Source organism: Lepisma saccharinum, chromosome 12, assembly GCF_977018435.1.
Source record: "Lepisma saccharinum chromosome 12, izLepSacc3.1, whole genome shotgun sequence".
NCBI lineage: Eukaryota > Metazoa > Arthropoda > Insecta > Zygentoma > Lepismatidae > Lepisma > Lepisma saccharinum.
The window spans coordinates 54,959,945-54,980,593 of NC_139240.1; the positions used below are offsets into that span (position 1 = coordinate 54,959,945).

The following is a 20,649-nucleotide window of genomic DNA, read 5'->3' on the forward strand; positions in this document are numbered from 1 at the left end:
TTGAAAAGTGCCATGTGCTCATCATAAATTCTTCTGTAATTGAAGTTGGGCTTTGCAACCAATTTTTTGCTCCGGCTGGGGTCAGTAATTATTTTAACATCGGTATGTTTTCTGACATTTTCAATAGTTTTGCCATACACTGAATTCACCATCAATTTAAACAAGCTCTTATCAAATTGGCTCTTTGCAGATGTTCGAAGCTCCGTGTTTGTGTCAATATATGGTTTCAACCATTCTGAGTGCCTGAACCTTAAGACTTTTCCAACTTTGGTCACTTGGACACCATGTTTCATCAGGAATTGGAGGTTTTTATAATATATGACATAACCCTGTTTTGGCTCCAGTGTCATCATGAGCTTCTTCTGTTTAGAGCCAGGTGAGCACTGAACCTCGGGAATTGGGGGCAGATCAGAAAATTTGTTGTGTAAATGATCTGGAAATATCAGTTCAGTCTCTAAGAAGAGGCCATATTCACTGTCATCAAAATTCTGAAGATCTTCAATATTGAAATCTTCAACCCACTCAAGCCCTGCATATGGCAATTTATCCATCATAGCATGACCATAGAGGTTGTTTGCATCCACATAAAGTATATAATTTGATGGCCGTGCTGGATCATAATCAGGCATATACTTGTTATTTGCTCTGGCATATCTCTGGGAACATTGCACCATCCCTCCTCTTATACATTTCTCCATAAACAGATACATATCTTGATCTTGGATCAGATCCAATTGCTTTTTGGTATTGAAAAACGTTGCAGCCCATGCTAGGCCCGGGGCACTGTAAAAATACACTGGGTCCAGTCCATAATTTTGCATGGAAGATTTTCTGAATGTCTGTATTACATCAGCTGAGATGGTCACATCAAGTTTCAAATAAGCCATGTGATAATCACGAAATGTCTTGCATTTTAAACTCTTCCACATCAATTTGGCATGGTGATAATCTTCATCAGTGATTCCAGATCCTCTGATTTTGCTGTAAAATGCTTCTTGTGGTGGCAGGGAACACTCATCAAATTTAGAAAAATCTGTGACATAGTCATATGGATATACACCCTTCCGCCTAATTAATTTCAGGTCCTGATTTGGAAACGAGGCACGTGTGATTTTGAATTGATCATCAGATAATTGAGAGGCCAGTGTAGCCAGGCTAGCAGGTAAAAATCTGTAAGAATCAAGAAATCTTAATTGAATAGGAACACCATCAACTTTAATTATCTTGCTAATAGATATATATTTCTCATCATTTTCAGCTAAAATATTTAAATTCTGCTTCTCAAACCCCTCGTACCTGATCAGATGATGGAAATCATAATTGGATGCTCCATGGCAAAATATGGGGACAAATCTTGGTCTCTTGATCTTAATATTACAGCTATTACACAGGGCCTGTTTATATCGACCATCTGTATGAGAATGGTGATGAACCTTGATATTTGTATCTGAAAATTCAGAATCACATACCGGGCATTTTTCTGCATTGTTGAAATCTTCAATCTGTTCCTCTGTTAAAGGCAACATAGGCTTTGATATTAATAAGATGTTAGATGCTATGTCACGGCACACATTTTCTATTCTATGTGCAAATTCTTTGATGGCATTTGGTCCCTTGTATGAATATTCTTTAATAACAACACCATCCCGTATAACCACACAACAAAAGCTGGAAGGTTCATGTTGCTGGTATGGTGTAGTTGAAGATTCCTCGGGATCTGGGCTACAGAATGCAATAGGTTTGAGGTTCGATTCGAAATCACAGACAATATATGCTGGGTGTTCCAACAAGGCTTCAAACTTTTTGAATTTGCAATTTTCACTTGGATTGGGCATCACCATATGAACAGGTTTATGGTTCCCACAGTATTTCAGATGCTCAATTAACTTGTTTTTAGCAATTTCTGCATTCTCTTCCCGAACCCCCTTCACCATTTTTTGACCATCAAATACAGTTAAACATCTTCTACACAACTTGAATATTGTATGAGTTTTGTCTAGTTGTGTTCTCACTAAAGCTTCAAGATTATGTATCAGAGTGTAATGGTATGTATCATCTCCTTCAATTAAGAGCAGATCAATTGGAATAGCAGATTCATCATCAATTGTACTAATTCTGAGAGGTGCTATCGGGCAATTGCCAGTGGAACAAATAAATACATTAATAGATAATTGTTTGCCATTGATATGCCTGGCCTTTTTTTCAAATTTATCAATATTCTGAACTGACATTGGATATTCCAAACCCTCCATTACATCGTCAAAATCGTGCTCATGTTGTTTGTAATAAGTTATTCTCTGAGGATCCCTTGAAACTGGATACAAAGCAGCTAATATACACCACAAAAAGCATTTCTGGTCGGCGTTTTTTATATTGACCACGGCTCTTTTGTTTTTGATATTAGCAGGCAAAGGCACATAAGTAGATCCTTGTAATGGGCTGAATTCAGAAATATTAACATAGAGCTTGTGTGATGAACCGCATAGGCTCCATCCTGACTCTTTTGCCGCAAATTCAGAGTGTTTGATGTTCAATTGATTTATCAAGCTGCTTATTATTGTGTCTGAATTTGCATTTGAATATACAGGTACAGTTTCTGTTATGTGGGGCTGTGTAAATTTTGTGCCGTTTGGCTTCTTATATTGTACAAACAATTTGATGGAGAGCTTATAAGAGCCATTTTGTGCATTAAGAATTGCCTGGAGATCAGAATTTATACTGTTCAAGAAATTCTCAATGCCACATCTTGGCTCTGATACAAACCGGTGATCCTTTAATTGGCCGTTAAAACTGCTACGGATAGGTTCATGGCGTGGCTGTTTTGCTGCTCTGGCATTAAGAGGTGCTTCGTGCCTTCTTTTCAGACCAGATGTTGATGACTGTGCAGAGCAAGTATCTTTATGTTTATATGTGAAATATTCCATGTTGTATTTTCTATTGCATTTGGGGCAAATTTTTGTGGGAGTTTTGTATTTGTCTGGATTACAAATTTTTTGATGCTTGGCCCAATTAGAGCTGGATATATTTTTATTGCACTGATTACAATATTTTTGATTCGGCATTTTTGCTGTTGTTTATTATATACAATTTCCTGGGTTTCAATTCAAAACTTTATACTGAATAAAAAATATCAGTTGGGTTCAGCACTGTGATTTGTATGTGTATATGTATATATGTGTGTATACACTTAATATTTTTGGTTTTGGTATTTATATAAAATTTCCTGGGATTCAAATCTAATCTCTATGGATTAATATTATTAATATTAATCTTATGACAGGTTGTAAAGCCAATAGCTTACAAGTAGAAAATCATTCACACTGACCCAAATGCCTGCACGAACATGCATGTATAGAATGGCAATGACCTTGTTATGTATAACAGGCTGGGACAAATATAAGCTTGACTCTAAATATGAGTAGATTACAACAAATATCAGATTTTATATTGTTCAATATGAATTTAAACCTGTAAGTATGAGAAGCACTGTATCAACACGTCTGTTCCCCTCAGTCAGTCCCACAATACTGGCTGATGCAATATTCAGGAATTTCTGTAAATACTGAGGAAAAAAATCAATACTACCGTCTCGGGAATTGCGCACATTGCCACAGAGGAGAAACATGCAAACACGGACCAATTCTAGAGGTAGGCTCTGCATATTGCATTGTTTTAATATTAAATAAGCAAATCCAATTAAACTTAAACCTGAAGTAAATATGTATAGGTGGGTATGGATACAAGTTTATAGACAAACTGATACAATTTTGTAAATCTGCTTGAGGGGGGTTTGATATTTTCTGAATTATAAAATTCTTGGGTTAGGCAGGTGCTACACTTAAACAAATAAACATGTTGACCAAGTTTTAAGTATAGCAAATCTGCTTGAGGAGGGGTTCGTACTTTCTGAAAAATTCCCGAGGGCATTTTTACAAAAATCTTAAATTATAAGAGCTCTACACTTGAGCAAAAAAACTCAAATGGGCATGTTGACCAAGTTTTAAGTACGGCCAAAGCTGCTGGAGAGAGGTTCGTACTTTCTCGCGCCGTCCGTACCGTAAAACCCACTACTGATGCACGATAGCTCTTGCCACCATTACCGTCGACTACGTGAATCAAAATGTTCCGTGCTTTCGATTATGTAACCCCCTGTTAGTGTAGCAACCACGCGGTAGTTTTACAAGATGACGTGTGAGCGGTTTTTTTTTTCAAATTTAATTTTCTGTTTGCTTAACCTAACTGAACCTAACCTAACCTTCCGTGAATGGTTTGTGGATCAATTTTCGCTTAAAAACCTTCTGTGAATAGTTTGTGCGGCATTTTTCAGTAAATAAGTTTGGAAACACTGCATATCAGCTGACGATAGACAACGTGAGTCAAGATTTTCCCGCGAATTAGCAACGAACAATAAATACTTGTAATGTGAAAAATTCCCCCTTTTTCAGTGAAAAAAGCAAAATCCTACGTTCAAAAATGTTCCGCTATGCATAACAGTTAAGTACAAATGTAAATAATTAGGAATAAACGAGGGAAATGTGTTTTCACTATACCATACTGTTACCATGAAATGTCGATCTTTGCAACAAATAAGGCTGTTGTAGACTCAGTGCTGAAAAAATTGTATTGAAAAGCTGTCTCTCTCTCTCTCTCTCTCTCTCTCTCTCTCTCTCTCTCTCTCTCTCTCTCTCTCTCTCTCTCTCTCTCTCTGAATTGATCATCATCTTCTTCGTCTTACAGGATGTCTGTTGAGTTTTTTCCATTCAGACCGATTTATATCATGAATGTTGCGATATTTTGCTTTTTATGTCGCTCAATACAATATATCTAGGCTACGTATCTTCTTCATTGTTTCATTCATGTGCATATGAGTATGGGATGATTACCGTGTGTTCATTATTCTTACCCTTCGAGTATGTGTCGGTTAGAGACCTGCATTGTTTTGCATTTTTCTGGTAGATTCTGTTACGCTGTTTTGTACATTCAAGGGAGAAATAGCATTGTTATGGAATTAGTAAAGCACTCGCTCAAAATTCCTACTATAGGACAACCTTCCATGGTATCCCTGAGAATTTACCGATATGTGGGTTGTCTGTCAGCAAGGGGTAAAAATCGTAGCAGTGTCAGCATATGTTTTAATGATTAAATAGCAGTGTTTATTCCTCCCGATTCTAGTTTGTTTGCACTAAGATTCAGTTCTAATTCATTCTCCCTCGCTGATGGCGCAGTGGTATCGTCGTTGCCTTTCAATCAAAAGGCACAGGGTCGATACCCGGTGGACCATATAGTGGTTCGGATCTCACTTTAAACTCTATGCCCAGTCTACCTGTGAACTTGAACTAAACTTTGATACAATAACATTGTGGTTAAGACACTATTTATATTCGGAGGCGTTTACGCCGTCCTCTGTACCGGAGGGATTAGCACAGCGCGCTACGGTGCCAGGGGCCCCTGATTCGAATCCCTGCCTGGGCTTGGGTGCTCTTTGTGAGTGTCACTTCATCAATGTCATCACTCATCCTAGCGAAAAGTGGCAGATAAGCGACGCTAAATAAAAGAAAATCTGAGTTCTTTATGAATTACTACAATGAACACAATTCAATTGATTCGCGCCAGTATAAGGTACAGTCACGGACACTGCCGCGGCTTGTAATGAATACATTGACTTTCAATGGAATCGTTACAAGCCGGTATTGTCCGTGACTGTACATAGTGACTTTTGGGTCACCGGGGATGGTCTAATTGTCGCATCTTTTGTGGAAAACCTAAAAAAAAAACACGGAATTTCACGATCTCTGCTCTCCAGGGGAAGTGTTGCATAACGAAAGAAAATTGATGCGGAAGTGACGAGCGCAGACTATCGGATGCGTGCACGTCATTTTGCAAATGTACACGGTTTCAAAAAAAAAAAAAAAATAGGGAGCAGTGGAGTATTGTGTGTGTCCATTCAACAAACCAGATGATGCGTTTAGGCAGGATCAAAGTGGTACGCGTCCCTGCTTGAACCAATCTCTGGACGCTTATTCTTCTCTGTGTGTGTGTTTTTTAAGGGCAGATGAGCTAACAAGTGTTCGCTGTGGATCATACGAGCATCTCCTCCCCCGCTTCTGTCTCCTCTCCCGCCATTGAAACGTGAATCACATCAGTTAGCAACTTGATACAAGGCGGGCATTGCCATGCTGGCGGAAGCGGCGCTTGTTTTTGTGCTTCCAGACTTCATGAGAGGCAGAATTGTGTGTATCAAGTGATTCCAGCTGAAAAACATCCACATGTGCTCCGTTGTGTATCCGTGTTGCGCGTCCCTGCCAGAAGTGAGTTGATCAGCTTGAGGAGAGTAGCAGCGATAGTGTGGTCGCGGGTCGCGTTCTAATCAAGGGTCTTATTTATGATTATTACACCCGCTGAGCAGGTGCCGTGCGACTGATTAGGAAGTGCCGGAAGTGTTTGATGCGGGTAGTTCGCTCTGATTGCCTGAGGAGGGCGATATAGAGATACGTAGGTGTCGTGGAGCGTCTTGAGGTGCCGACCGAGAGTGAGTCGACGAAGTTAACTGTTTTGACCTGAGTGAAAGGCCGTGTGCCAAGCAGGTGTAAACAAGATAAATGCTCGAAAAGGCAAATGTAAGCTTTCATTTTTTTCCCCTGGAGAGGTCGGAAAGAGTTTATCCTTTCAGTGTTATTTCTATTTATAGTATTCCATGGAGCATGCGTGTTACAATTCTCCCAAGAAGTTGGGTGGAGTCACACAATACGTTCAAACTCATCCAGATTCATGCTTATTCCACTACAAGCAACTTATACGCTTGGTCACCGAAGCGAATCCAGATGTTCAAGGTTCTAATCCTGCTTAAGGCGTAAGCGTCTCTTAGTGTATATAACCCATCACCAATATGATGGATTGAGTTGGTGTTTTAAGTCCACTTCATGCACAGTAAGGCTAATCGGGACTGGACCTACAGTTTAAAGTGGGATACGAACTACTATGTGCCTCCACCGGGTATCGAACCCAGGACCACTGGATCACACGCCGACGATGCAGCCACTACGCCATCGCGGAAGCCTATCACCAATATCGTCTGTTTACCAGTCATCTCTGTGGACGAGCGCGTTGAGTCCTACACTCGCAATATTGGCACAACGGTCCCAAGTTCGAGTCCTGGAGTGAGCGTAGATGCTCCTTTAAGTGCCCCTTCATTTCCATAAAATCGACATTCATTATCGCCGCGATTAACCAAAAGTAATAGAAAGGGGACCACGACACAAATCATTCATCCTCATTGTCGCGATTAAGTCGAAAAGCGACATAATATAACCGAAACAGAAACAAACAAGCAACTAATGTGCAGGTTTTTCTGGTTGTCAGAGGTCGCCAGTGGCGTGCCCAGGATTTTCGAAAGGGAGGGGTTATGTACACTTTTTCTAGTAGTCAGCCCTTATTTTGCCATCTTTTCCCATCTTAGATGTTATCTTTTTAGGAATACTGGGCCAAAGGGAGGGTTTTTAACCCCCACCAACCTCCCCCTTCCCTTGGGCATGCCACTGGAGGTCGCCCTACTCATTCGTGCAGTGGTACGGAATATGCGAGTATCCCTGGATGAAACCTATTGGAGTCAATTTGTCCAGTAAATGTTTAGCCGATCTACGTGTTGGAGTGGTTAGCACAATGTCCCTTCATCATATCATCACCAATTGCGATGAAAAAAAAAACCCGCTAAACATTGAGTCTGTAATTTCATGGACGACCAAATATTTTTGCATGCACTTGATGCAAATGCAGAAAGAAAACACATTTTGTTAATTAATTACAATTTTAAAATTATCTCCAGTTCCAGTGCTAAACATTCAAGATTTGACACACGCATTGCTCAGGTCGCAGAGTTTAGTGTGTGTGTTCGGAACCGGACCTACAGTTTATAGTGGGATTATGATCGCCATGCAACGCACTTCCACCAGGAATCGAACCCGAAATCCTGTACATACAAGGCGACAGCGTTAGCCACCACGCTATTGAGAAGACTCGTCTGAGGTCGTATTGCCTGCAAAGCTGCTTGTTAGCCATATCTCAGGAAGTACCAGAGCTACAAACTTGACTGACATTAGGTTGTAACACAATTTGCTTAATATCGGATTTGTGAAAATGACAACAGTGCCTGTCATTTGTTGCAACGTTTAATAGAGTAGTGGAACTTATATAATCTCGATCGGCCGTCCGTCTATACTTTCAGGATACCAATTCATATCGTATGGCACCATAACAGTAACTGTCTAGCCTTCTTAAGCCCGAAGGTTTATGGCTGCAGCAACACAAGCCTTCCATCTGTCCCTATCCTGGACAAGATTAATCCAATCTTTCAGATTTCCTTTAGGTTCATCTCAACGTTATCCCTCCATCTTCGTCTTGGCCTTTTTACAGGTCTCTTACCATCAGGTGTCCCCCCCCCCCCCAAATTCTGTAAATTCTTCTTTCCTCTTCCATTCGTGCCACCTGGTCTGCCCACCTAACCCTTCTTGACTTAATTATTCTAATAATATCTAGACAGGGACGAATGTTTTCTACCGTAATATCATGTTGAACTAACTATCCGTGCGTGTATATAATCGCATAGGTGCCCCTTCAAGTTATTTCCCCATAATCGTGGTGTGAATGACGCATGAGGGATTTTACTATTTCTCATGTTCTGTCGTAAATAAAGCTCCAACATGTTTCATTTCCCCTCTGTCCCAAGATGAATGCGACGTTTCAATTTTTTTTGTAACCACATTCGAAATATGTCATTTTTCACTTCTTAGAATCGCTTTCTTTCCATCGCATTTCCTGTAGCTTAATAAGTATTGATTATTTTTTAATAGTAATATTTACTACTTTATAGGGCCTTGAACGAGTTTCGAGTGATGTAGCGTATTCTACAGCGTTTCAAGAAATACATAGCATTGCTACAGGGAGATTAGCATTAATGTTTCACATAACCATCAATTTTAACATTTCATTTTTATATTGGTTCATTCATTCATTCTTTTATTTTGGACCTAACAGCTTTGAAGCCGTTTTTTGTTCATTATAATATACACATAAAATATACATAATTGCTTTACATTAAAAATATCCGTCTTTACCCCCCCCCCCCCCAATTTCACAGACATTATAAATTCAAAAGGATAAACGTTCCCCTTTTCAATTTTATTTTACACTTTCTTAAAAATGTTAACCAAATTATAACCCATCCGAACATCTAAATTGACAACCAAATTTATTGTAAACTGAAGCTTTAAATTATGAAAAGTTTTATATAAGATATTTCTCTCTCTATTATATTTTGTGCATTCCGTTGAAGCTGTTCATTGTACAAATTTTATCATTGTTGTGATTACTTGAGAATGGGACAACAATACGTAGGGAATTATGCTTTCAAATTGTCCGCATTGTTGGATTACAGTTACGAAGTTGATTCTAAAACAACTTTTCATTACAGCTTTAGCAGGTACGGTTGCATTTTAATGTTGTTTTTTTTCATATTTTTTTTGCTGTGTTTTCCTGTCATGCAAGGTTTTTGCTTCATCACAGTTGTCATTTCTGAAGAAACAGCTTGACATCCGGGTTCAGCTTTTCAAAATTTCGAATAAACATAAACAAAATGGCGAAAAAAACAAGGGGAAAATGTTACTCACGAGCTTTTACGGTCCATAGATCCGGTGGTGTTTCTTGGAGACACATCAGTGCTGGTACATTCGTGTCATTCTAAATTCGATTGCGGGTTCGAAGGGAATTGGTGACGCTCAGATTGAGACCCTCCGTAGGGAATGTTAGCGACTGAACGTAGTGCGTGAGCATTTAGATCTTCCCCCTGCAGGCCACACTATATTTGGCGTGTCTATTTCCGGGCCAGGAGCTAGCGCAGAGAGAGAGAGAGTGAAGAGATGAGGTTCGAGCTGTCTTAGCGACGGGCCGGTAACGTCCCCTCGCCACAAAAAAGTCTAGTTTTGCGTGTTTTCAGATCGAAACAACGGAAAGCGTCGTGAGGTCTTCGTCACTCCGTCGCCGTCGACGACACTGGTGGGTTCGCATGAAGGACAGGCCGTGGTGGAGCCCGCCACGTGCCCCCTGGAGACGATCCACAATGGAGAGTGATAGTGGTGGACCACCATTGCCTGCTGAGGAGACGGAATCGTGTGAACCTGGGCCGGAAACCACGCCAGAACCTCTTGAAGGTGCTGATCAGGACGTTCCAGAGGTTAAGACTGAGGAAGACGTTGCTGCACCACTCAGTCCTGGTGCATCCAGTGCTGGTGGTGCTGCACCAGAGCTGCCTGCTCCTGACTGGGAGAGCAGCAAGGGTAGCAGTGGTGAACCAGAGCTCCCAGACACCAAGGTGGAGGATACTAGTGCTACTAAGTGTACAAGTGATGCGAGTGAAGTGTTAGTGGATAAAGAAGAACCAGTGCTCACCCCAGTGGATAAAGAAGAAGAACCAGTGCTCACCCCGGAAACAGAAGAGAAAGATCGTAGTTTACACGAGATAGAGGAAGCCGCAGCTCTCAGCAGCTCGTACACAGACTACGCCCCGTCTTCAGACTACACATACTATGAAATAACGCGTGTCGCACCTGTGTACGAGCAGGTAGATTACCGCCGCGCTCGCAGACATCAAACGGCCTACGTCAGACTGCGACCCCGCTTGGTGTCTGTGAAGTCCGGGCTAAGTCGAGCGTGGACGACTGTGAGGGATTGGGGTTCGCAGGCCAGGAAGGTTGGGGTTGCCTTAGGAAGGCAGATTCAGGAAGAAGCCAGTGTGCTAGGTGCCGAACCGCCCCCGGTGCCCGTGCGTGCGGACGTCCCCCCGAGCCCCGGTACGGTACGCCGACCTGCAGCTGCTAAAGGACCAAGGAAGGACAGGCCTCGGTCCCTTGCACTTCGACGCAGTCGCCACTTCCCCCAGGTAAGATAAACAAATCATTATTTTAAGTATTTATTTCCTATCACTGTGTCGTTAACTGTTTTCTTCCCACTTTCAAGCAAGCACGAAAATATATGCTAAAAATATACTAAACCTAAGAAGAGATCTTAAGATAGAAGGAAATATACAAATGAAAAAAAAGTTACAAAGTAGCACACTTTCCTTACTCCACGGGGTTCAATTGCCCTCCCCCCTTTTATTCTTTGTCCGCGGACGCCCATCTGCACAAAATTGTCAAGTCTCGATAGCTATGCTTCTCAAGACTTTCTATGTATTCTCTCCCCCCTCTTTTGTTTTGCTTCATTTGGTTCTTTCCTCGTTTTCTCTGTAGCTTCTTTTTCTCTTACCTTTATGTCCCTCTTTTTCTGTCGATTCTTTACTTACCTTCTCTTTCCTTTCTTCTCCGTTGCTTCTTTCTAATCTTCTTTTTCCTTTCTCTCCCCTTCTATGTCCCTTCTTTACTTATATTCTTTTTATTTTTTATATCTTTCTCCTTTCTTTATTTATTTTCGTTTTCTTTCTCTCTTTCGCTTATTTATGTATCTTTTACCTTTTTCCTCTGTCTTTCTCGTCTATCATCTGTTTATTTTAGGATTCTTTCTTTTTCTCTGTCGCTTCATTCTTCATCTTTTTCCATCTCCTCTTTCGCTTTTCATTTATTTTTTTATTTTCTCTTTCCTTCTTTGTCGCTTCTTTATTATCTTTTTCTCCTTGTCGCTTTTTTATTTATACTTTTCCTTTAACTCTTTCTCCTCTTTCCATTCTTAATCTTCTTGGTAGGCGTGTGTCTGGCTTCTTTCTCTTCCTTTCTGTAATTCTGTATCACTTCTTTCATATCTTTTCATTCTCGAATAAATTGTTTTCATCTAATAACATTTAAACATGACTCCTTGGAAAATATTCTGAGGGTTCCCGTCCACTTGTGTGTAAATAGCTGCTCATTAATTTTTTTTTATGAAATTAAAGTTACTTCCTTGCAACCGACAAGGAGGCACCACGAGAATCACAGATGGTGCAAACAGGAGAGTTGGGGGTAGTTATATTTAGAATTCTGAAGTTACTTTCGTGATATTTCATTGAGAGGAGAGATTTAAAAATCCAATTCTAAAAGCTGTTTTGGAAAGTGAGATCTTTGTATACACCTCAGAAAACTCGGAGAAAGTTGAAAAGTCTTTGGCCTTGACATTGCGATCGTGGGCGCTTTTCTGGATGAAATTGAAGCAAATGGTAGACAAAACGACTGCGAAATCCTTCACGTGTGATCGTGAGAGAACACCTATCACTTCTCGAGGGCACCTAACCTAGAAAACCGAAGTGAAAACGCTTTGCTAACAGGAAGAATAAAACGCAAGTGAAACTGGAGCGCAATCAATGGCGGGAGATATTGTTCCGATTTAATAAGGAGAGCCTGGGTGCCAAGTTAAAGCCAAGCTACACCTATCATTATCGTTGGCACGGGATGTGAGTTTTTGTCAAGAATTCACATATACTCTTCCCTTTTTCCCTTATAAACACTGGCTTGAAACTTGCATTTATTCCACACATGTTTAAAGGTGTAAGTACCGATAGTTCTTTCCTTGTATACGTTGGACGTTTTGATAACTACAAGCCACTGGAAGATAACATTTGGTTGATTGAAAGATCTGGATAGATGTTGCACGAAAGTAACGAACTTGATAATTGATTCAGTATTTGGTTTGACCTTGAATTCAAGGGCATTTAGTTACCCCGATGGGGTATGGACTTATAAAATAAACGCCCTATACATAAAGAATGGGCTTATATGGACTTTCAGTAACCCAAAAGATATAAAATTCAATAGTTATAAACAAAGAAAGGGGGGAGGGAACCCCCGAAAGATGTCCAACCTCCACCCGCATACATTCAGGGATATGTGCTTATCGACCTGGCACCTTTAAAATAAATAGGACATCTGTATCCTCGGAATTATGTTCCCCCGGTTTTTCTTGTGTTCTTTATTTGTTTTATTTCATTTTGATTTACAATAGTTGATTAGTTTACAATATTTACAATACAATAGTTATACATTTAATAATTATCATGCAAATGTTGACCATCATTCTAACAATATTCTCATGTTACAGGTAAGCTTTTATTTTTGTCACATAAAATTTGCGCCATTTGTACTAACAATAAATGCAAAATGTTTGCTAAATAAATAGGAAGAGTGTAGACCCATTAAACGCTTCCTTTATGAACGTCCATGTCTGTATTTTATTGTGGAGTGATGATAACACAGACGCCGAACGTTACGAACCTACTCCATAGATATAATACCGAAATAAGAGTGATCGTTATCAGAAATATTTATGTTACTGCTGAACGGAAAATATATTCCATGTTTTCTCTCAACTTGTTTCTGTCTTTCGAATAATTAGTATAGCAGTGTGTGGGTGTGTGTGTTTTTTAATCTATATAATTTATTTTGAACAATGTTGACATTATGATCGTGGACTTTTTTCTGGATGAAATTAAAGCAAATAGCAGAAAACGCCTGCGAATCTTCACTCTTTTGATTTAGGTGCAAAATTGAAGACACAACACTTATTGTTAAATCATTATAAAGTGGATTTAAAAGTTATTGCAAAGAATTATTGAAACTTAGTTGTGAGTGGACACCTTGATGCGTATGTTTGCACACCCTTTTAATCTGCATTCCTTCTAGCACGTCTAAGCAGGTGTTTCCTTAGCAAGTATCCCATCATTTTCTTTCACAATTTATTTTCCTTTTCGTGATCACTTCCAGCTTTGTTCTTCTTTCAACAACTCTATAAACATATATCTTGTAATCTTTTGTCACTTGTTTTCCGTGCAGTGCAAACTTATATTCCCCATAATAACGGTGTTTGGGTTTCCATAAAGGCAATATACTGGTAGTTTTGGTTCGAATAACCTTGAAACGTTGTATCCGAATGTTCATGTTTAAAAGGTTAGTAGGTAAACTTGTTTCTCGTGGTTTTAAGCTGAGCTGAAGTCAAAGCTTTATCTCGGGTTTGTTGTATGTTTGGAATTTGCAATTGCTGAGGTTATAGCAATTTCGAAATTCGTTTCTAGTTTTTGTATTTCAAGCTTCGTCCTTGAATGCTCCAATTGCGTGGATGTCATTGACAGCAGAGGAATGAGGAAAATATCGGAATTCTGTTGATATGTTAATCGCAGGCCAATCTCCACATATTTTGAAACTGGAGTTGTGTTGCTTTTCCAGATGCAATCGGTATTTCGTTCAATTGGCCAATGCGGATCGATTTCCAATTGGCCAATCGTGTTGTGTGTATCAATGGAGTCAATTCAATTGGCATTTCTATTTGTGACTGACGCGAAAGGTCATTTGCCACGGATGCGATAGGGGATAGAACCCTTGTTCTGAAGCAAGTTGACCCAGGTCTGATATCCGAATTGGGGGCGTAACCACATTTTTTTCGGGGGTGTGTGCAAGGAGCCCAACTTTATATAAAGAAACGGCTGTGTTGGACAATTGTTGAGGGGAAATAGTACTGGCGTCATAACTTTCAATGTATCTGTCGCTATCCATATCAATTTTGACCACTTGATTGATTGATTTGGTTTATTTTCGCTTTTCTGCAACTTTTGGCTAATCGTGAAGATGAGGGATCGATTTGATGAGGGGAGACAAAGACCATCCATGCCCAGGCCGGGATTCGAACCGAACACCCCTGGTGTCCACTGGCGTATGCAGAGGGGGCTGATGGGGCTATAGCCTACAGCCCCTCCAGAAATTTTGAGAAAATCAAAATTTGGAAATGAAAGTAGCAAAGAATATGGGAAAAACGAACGTGGTAACTGAAACTCCGCCTTAGAATGACCCCCAACTACAATCAGGTTCGAAACCTGCACATATGATTGTGTTTGTCCCATTATTCATTTCTTCAGCTCATCCTCTTGAAAAGGCAACGTGAAATAGGAAGGCCAATAAACTAGCTTTTCAGTGCTTTTTACGCTTTCCTACAAGCAATCCAGTGACGTACCAAGGGGCAGTGGAATAAGTGTTATAGAAAGAAGGGAAATGCTGGCGCAATTATGACTTACTGCTAAGAGGCACTCCCTCAGCTAAATCCATCGCCTAGTGTCGGGATCTATTTCCGGCGGACACCGATTCGTATACCTCTTTAAATTATATGCCCAGTCAATAACCGTCGTTATCTTCCAGTTATTGGGGTTGAACGGTGTACAATACATACACACACTACAGTTTTTGGTATTTTGAGAGGAACGCGTCCCTCGGTGCAATCCTCCCTATTAACGACGCCCAGTCCCGGTTAGGTTATCCGAGCATAATGTGGACTCAAACGCCACACACTGTGAAACATCAGAGTTTCTGAAAACAAAAGGAATGAAGAAGTACGACAAAAGGTATTTTTTAAGACACAAAAGCGACATAACTTGACGTTTCATTTAACTCGGCTGTCGGTCAAGTGCCCGGAACGGTTAAATGCTCAACCGTAACGGTTAGGTACAGCTAACTCAGATTAGGTAGTCACCGGTTGGAGTATTGTAAGTACTCTTCGGAGAAGCCTTGGCGCTGGTTTTGTGCTCGTGAAGTTCACGGTTGCGTTGGTAGGAAGAAAATCTCTACATTTCCTTTTGCACTCTATAGTGTGAAAAAAAATGTTCCAAAATGGAGTAATACTTTGAATTTCTAGAAGAGATTCGAATTGCCGAGGGGTTTTGGTTTGCTTCGTAACTTTATATGTTCTTCAATTTTCTTTATGAAAATGATTTTTCACGATACTTTTTTCAATCTTCTGACACGTCCTTTCCCATTGCACTAATATTTATTGTTATTAATTATCTTTTCTCTTGTGCAAATGTTTATTGTTCTTTAATCTTAATTTCTGTAATTTACCTATCACTGATAATGTCAGGATAGTGACTAACCTGTATATACTTGTCTTGTTAAGAGCTGTTGCCATGGCAATTACCGAGTGTCTTTAGTCTTGACTTGGAAGTTCGGGCTCGGTTTTCGAATAGAGTGATCAAGTTGAATTATAAGAAGTTTAATTTCTTTGAGTGACTTGGATTATATGTTAGGATATAAGTATTTAGTTTGCAAAGAAGGAAAATAGGCTTCCTTTTTCTTAGTGCAAACTTAACTTTGATTTTATTTGACGAACTAACAGAGAGATATTACCCCATACCCTGAGAGGCATCACGCGAATGCTTTGGAGTCTTTCATGTGAACTTCTTTTAGTTAAATCATGTTCTTTTGACTAAAGAACGTGTCACTTCTCATCTTTTTACAAACATTTCCATATTAAATCATCATATTCAACAAAACATTACAAATATGGAGAAAGTATAGTACTCACTTTATCCGCGAAACTGTTTTTTTCTTCTTTGTTCTATTAATTTCAGTGGCCACTGCCACCATCCTCGGGACCTCGTTGGAACTCGCTGTACTGTTGCTTGTATAGTTTCTCCATTTTATATACTACCGCGTCTCATTTCCCAATTATGAAAACATTATATGTGGCGAAAGATTTTCTTTTTCGAGAAAGTGATCAAGAAAAAAACAAAAAAAAAAACAGAAGAATACTATTGACTTTTATTTACATTTACATTTTTGAAAAGGAAACATGAAAAATCTTTATTTCAATAAATGATTAATTATAATGCAATAAATAGACGCTCGAGTTAATAAAAGAAGAAACATTCGAACGGGAATCGAACCCAGAACTTTCGGTGCGTGAAACTGATACGCCACCACCGGGTCACGTGGCAGTCGGAGAATATCTTCGCGTCATGAGGTGCGCTTGGAAAGTTTTGAAACATTTTCTCGTAAATGGCTGTCTATTGCGCGCTATTACCTTGGCATATCAATGCATACAGCGCCCCTTTTACCATTGCACGAAGTCCCGTCCCAAACCCAATTACCCCAAGCCGTAGCCTCTCGTTGTTAGAATTAGCTACAATTACGCCTAGTTGTAATATGTAATAATTAGACCTCGGATGTTAGGTTTTTAACCTATTTTTTTCCTTTACAGGTATGTAAGAAATAATAAGTTATGTCAGCGTTTCGTTCAAGAACGCAACAACTGGTGAAGTTTTATAGTGATTAAAACAAACTATTTTGCTTGTTAGAACTTAGAACCTATATTAGGTTTATGCACCTAAATCAAGCCTTTTTTTAGGTTTTTATATATTTTTATAGGTTTTACAGGATTTTTATGTTAGACAGAGGCATTTGCTTTGTTTGGTAACGAAAAAATTCAATGACGAACGTGTTTGAAACGTACTCTCTGTCCATTTCCCTTCCTCCAAGTCCATGGTGATTTTTCAAAGCTCTAAACAAAGCAAAATGTCTGGGGCCACTGTTACCTGTACAATCCAAAGTTGTCTGATCTGCGTGGTCTTGCTCACTTTCGCGTCCCTTCGGTGCTTTGTGGCATTCACGCCTTGCAAACTATCATTTCAGCATTGAAGTTTGCACCACTGGCTATGTTTTTGTTGAAAGGTTATTTTCAGCATGTAAGATGATTCTCACAGACAATATGCAGAGTTTGGCTGTGGATAACATTAAAAAAGATTGTTGCCTAATTATAAGGCGAAGAGTGTATTTTAATAGCAAATTTCCAATGATGAGTCCTGCAATCGCCGTAGGGTTAGGCAACACACATAACGTTTTTCAAGATAGTGCGCATTTCAGGATATAGGTGTCCCTATTTTCATTGCCGGTGACTATATCTAATCAGCTTTTTTCAGGAATTTGGAACTATTTTATGTTTTTCGAACCTATTTTAGGATTTTTAGAGCCTATTCTAGGAACCTAAAGCACACTTTTTAGAACCTAAGAATCCGAGATCTAGTAATAATGCCTGCTTTGTTAGGTCAGGAGGGCTATACTGCTCTTAGCAACAAATTTTCGTAACATTTCGGCGATTCGTAAGCGCGCCACACCTCAAATGTTCCTGCGAGAAAACACGCTCCACGATCCAAGCAGATGTTTTGTTACTTGAACCAAGAACGGATTCCCTCGGCTCCAAACACTGCGTTCCTTAGCTAAGGGTTCATTAAAGCCGAACTAAACATCCCTAAACAAGTTCCAAAATTGAATTGTAACCCCGTTGGAATAGCATTTGTGTTGTAAACAATAGGGAAGGAAAAGGGGAGTCACATGGCTGGGATACCGTGGCTTCAAGCCAAGGATATTTCAGATCCCCAAGTAGCAGTGCGAGGGTTAAATTTAAACCGCGCAACGTGGCATTGTTGTTCCAACAGAGAGTGAAACTTCCATGTCTATCGGGGCTCGATGAGCTCGCTGGGGCGCTGGTAAAGGTGTGAAATTAAGGGTGCTCTTTCATTTCTGTTAATATCTTCACAGTGCGGTGAAGGAACATAGGTATATATCGTGTGGCCTGCAACATGATTTCACCGTCTTAGCCCTTGATTTAACCTAAGAAAACACGTTTGGGGGCCTCCCCGATGGCGCAGTGGTTGCGTCGTCGCCTTGTAATCAAGGGATCCCGGGTTCGATACCGGTGGAGGCACATATAGTGGTTCGGATCCCACTTTAAACTGTATGTCCAGTCCCAATTAGCCTTACTGTGCATAAAGTGGACTTAAAACACCAACTCAATCAATCAACCAAACGGGTGGGAGGCTGGGTGGACCTCAGAACCACTACAGGATCAAAAACGGAGTGCAAATTGTTCCCCAGACTCATCATTCTCGTGCCGACCTCCGTGGCTTAATGGTTAGCACAGAGGTCTACGACGCTCCGTGTTCGTCGCAATTAACGAAAGGGTACTGGAAAACGAAGTAAAATAAACTAAATCAGTAGGATAGTGGGGGGAGGGTCCTCCCCGACGGCGTAGTAGTAACGTCGTCGTATTGTAATCAAGGGGCCCAAGGTTCGATACCCGCTGGAGGCACATAGCGTTTCTGATTCCCCTTAAAATTATAAGTCCATTCCATTCCACAGGTCCAATCCACAAGGCTGCGTAGTTTTTGGTCAGGGAAATATTTGATGACTGGGCCATGAATGGACACGAATGATTTTTTAAAATTGTGTTTGTCACATACTTAAGAAATGATACAATCCCATTATCTTTGAGGGGGGGATAAAGCACCCCCAGCAGGCAGGCACGTATCTAGAAATACGTTTCGGGGGCGGGAGTCAGAACCACGTGTCTCAGGAATAATAATAGTAATAATAATAATGTTTATATTAAAATAATTATGAATGAAATTAATACTAATTACAATACATAAAATAATATATTATTATTACACGATTAGGTAAAAAGACTGTATCAGAATAGAGATATAAGACTGCACATTCATTACGTAGCTTACCTGTACTTAAGATCGGAATAATTTACATAAATGCAGTTGCCCTGGAAATGAAATTAATGTCAAATAGATGAATAATTAAATATTTATCGAATAACAAAAATGATGTTACATGTAGTTAGAGAAAAGTAAGTTTCTGATTATGCATATTATTTTGAGTAGTAGTGTACAGAAAAATCTTCTTTGTAATGCCATTCAAAGCCGTATGATCCCAATATAATCCTTGCCTTGTAAAAAGTTCAGAGGATATTAATAACCATCGATTATGCAACAAATGCTAATATTTTCATTACTTAATTTTAATACTTGGTATGTCTTTCGGCGGGTCCGGACCCCTGGACCCCCTTAAATATGTTCTTCCTTTCCTTCAAAGCCGTATGATCACAATATAATCCTTGTCTTTCAATAAGTTCAGAGGAAATTATAACAAATGCTCAACGAGTATATTTTCATTATTTAATTTTCATACTTAAGTCTTTCGGGTGTGTATGTGTGTGTTGGGGGGGGGGGGTCCGGACCCCCGAAATACGTCCTTCGTGTGACAAAATATAATCCTTGTCTTACAATAAGTTCAGAGGAAATTACAACAAATGCTAAGCGAGTATATTTTCATTATTTAACTTTCGTACTTATGAAGTCTTTCGGCTAAAGGGGGTAGGGCTTCCGGACCCCCTAAATACGTCCTTCGGGTCCTTTAAAGCCCTATGATTCCAAATAATCCTTGTCTTCCAATAAGTTCAGAGGAAATTATACTACAACAGCTAAACGAATATATTTTTCATAATTTAATTTTAGTACTCGATAAATCTTTCGGGGAGGTCCGGACCCCCTGGACGCCCCCTAAATACGTCCTTGCGTGGCAGGGATAAAAGTAATTTTATTTTGCTGGGATGTTTTTTTTGTGTGGCGTAGGGGAAAACATTCACCGGGATCCTCCCCCCCCCCCCGTTAATTCGCACACTGCCCAGATGTCAACCTCATTTCACAGAACTGCATTTTGCAGACTAACGAAACTCGGACTTCTGGACACTCAGCCAATATAATCATCTATATGACTTGTGTTGTGTATACTGTCCATGTGTGTTTGTGAATGTCCTTTCATGAATTTAATCTTTTCACCACAGATAATGATCTTCTCGAGTAGCCAAAAGTGGCAGAAAAGCGAAGTAAATTAAATAAATCCAACCAATGGTATATTGTAGTAGAATTCCTAACTAGAGCAGGAACTACTTTTGCGACGAGACTTTTTAAACACCCTGTACTGTTACGTAATGAAATTAAGCGTGCAGTGGAGAGCCGGCGAGACGGAAAGGATCGTGAAGCAGAAAATAGGTGTGAAATAAAACTGGGTGGGAGTCCCTCGTAACAGC

At 39.9% G+C, this 20,649-nt stretch overlaps 2 protein-coding genes across 3 annotated transcripts in view; one reads left to right on the forward strand and one right to left on the reverse strand.

Annotated features, from left to right (window-relative positions):
* p23 (cytosolic prostaglandin E synthase) overlaps positions 1 to 9,780 on the reverse strand; it is a 90,872-nt gene extending 81,092 nt beyond the window's left edge. Inside the window, exon 1 of the mRNA XM_083132388.1 lies at positions 9,663 to 9,780. Coding sequence (XP_082988514.1) covers positions 9,663 to 9,679 — 17 coding nt within the window. The 5' untranslated portion in view covers positions 9,680 to 9,780. The remainder of the gene's footprint in view (positions 1 to 9,662) is intronic.
* Nost (Nostrin) overlaps positions 1 to 20,649 on the forward strand; it is a 214,535-nt gene that overhangs the window by 8,546 nt on the left and 185,340 nt on the right. The window contains exons 1-2 of one of the 2 annotated variants that reach the window (XM_083132383.1): positions 6,569 to 6,617; positions 9,989 to 10,930. In XM_083132383.1, coding sequence (XP_082988509.1) covers positions 6,600 to 6,617; positions 9,989 to 10,930 — 960 coding nt within the window. In that variant the 5' untranslated portion in view covers positions 6,569 to 6,599. Of the gene's footprint in view, positions 1 to 6,568; positions 6,618 to 9,988; positions 10,931 to 20,649 lie in introns of those variants that run through there. The other variant, XM_083132385.1, reaches the window with a different exon arrangement.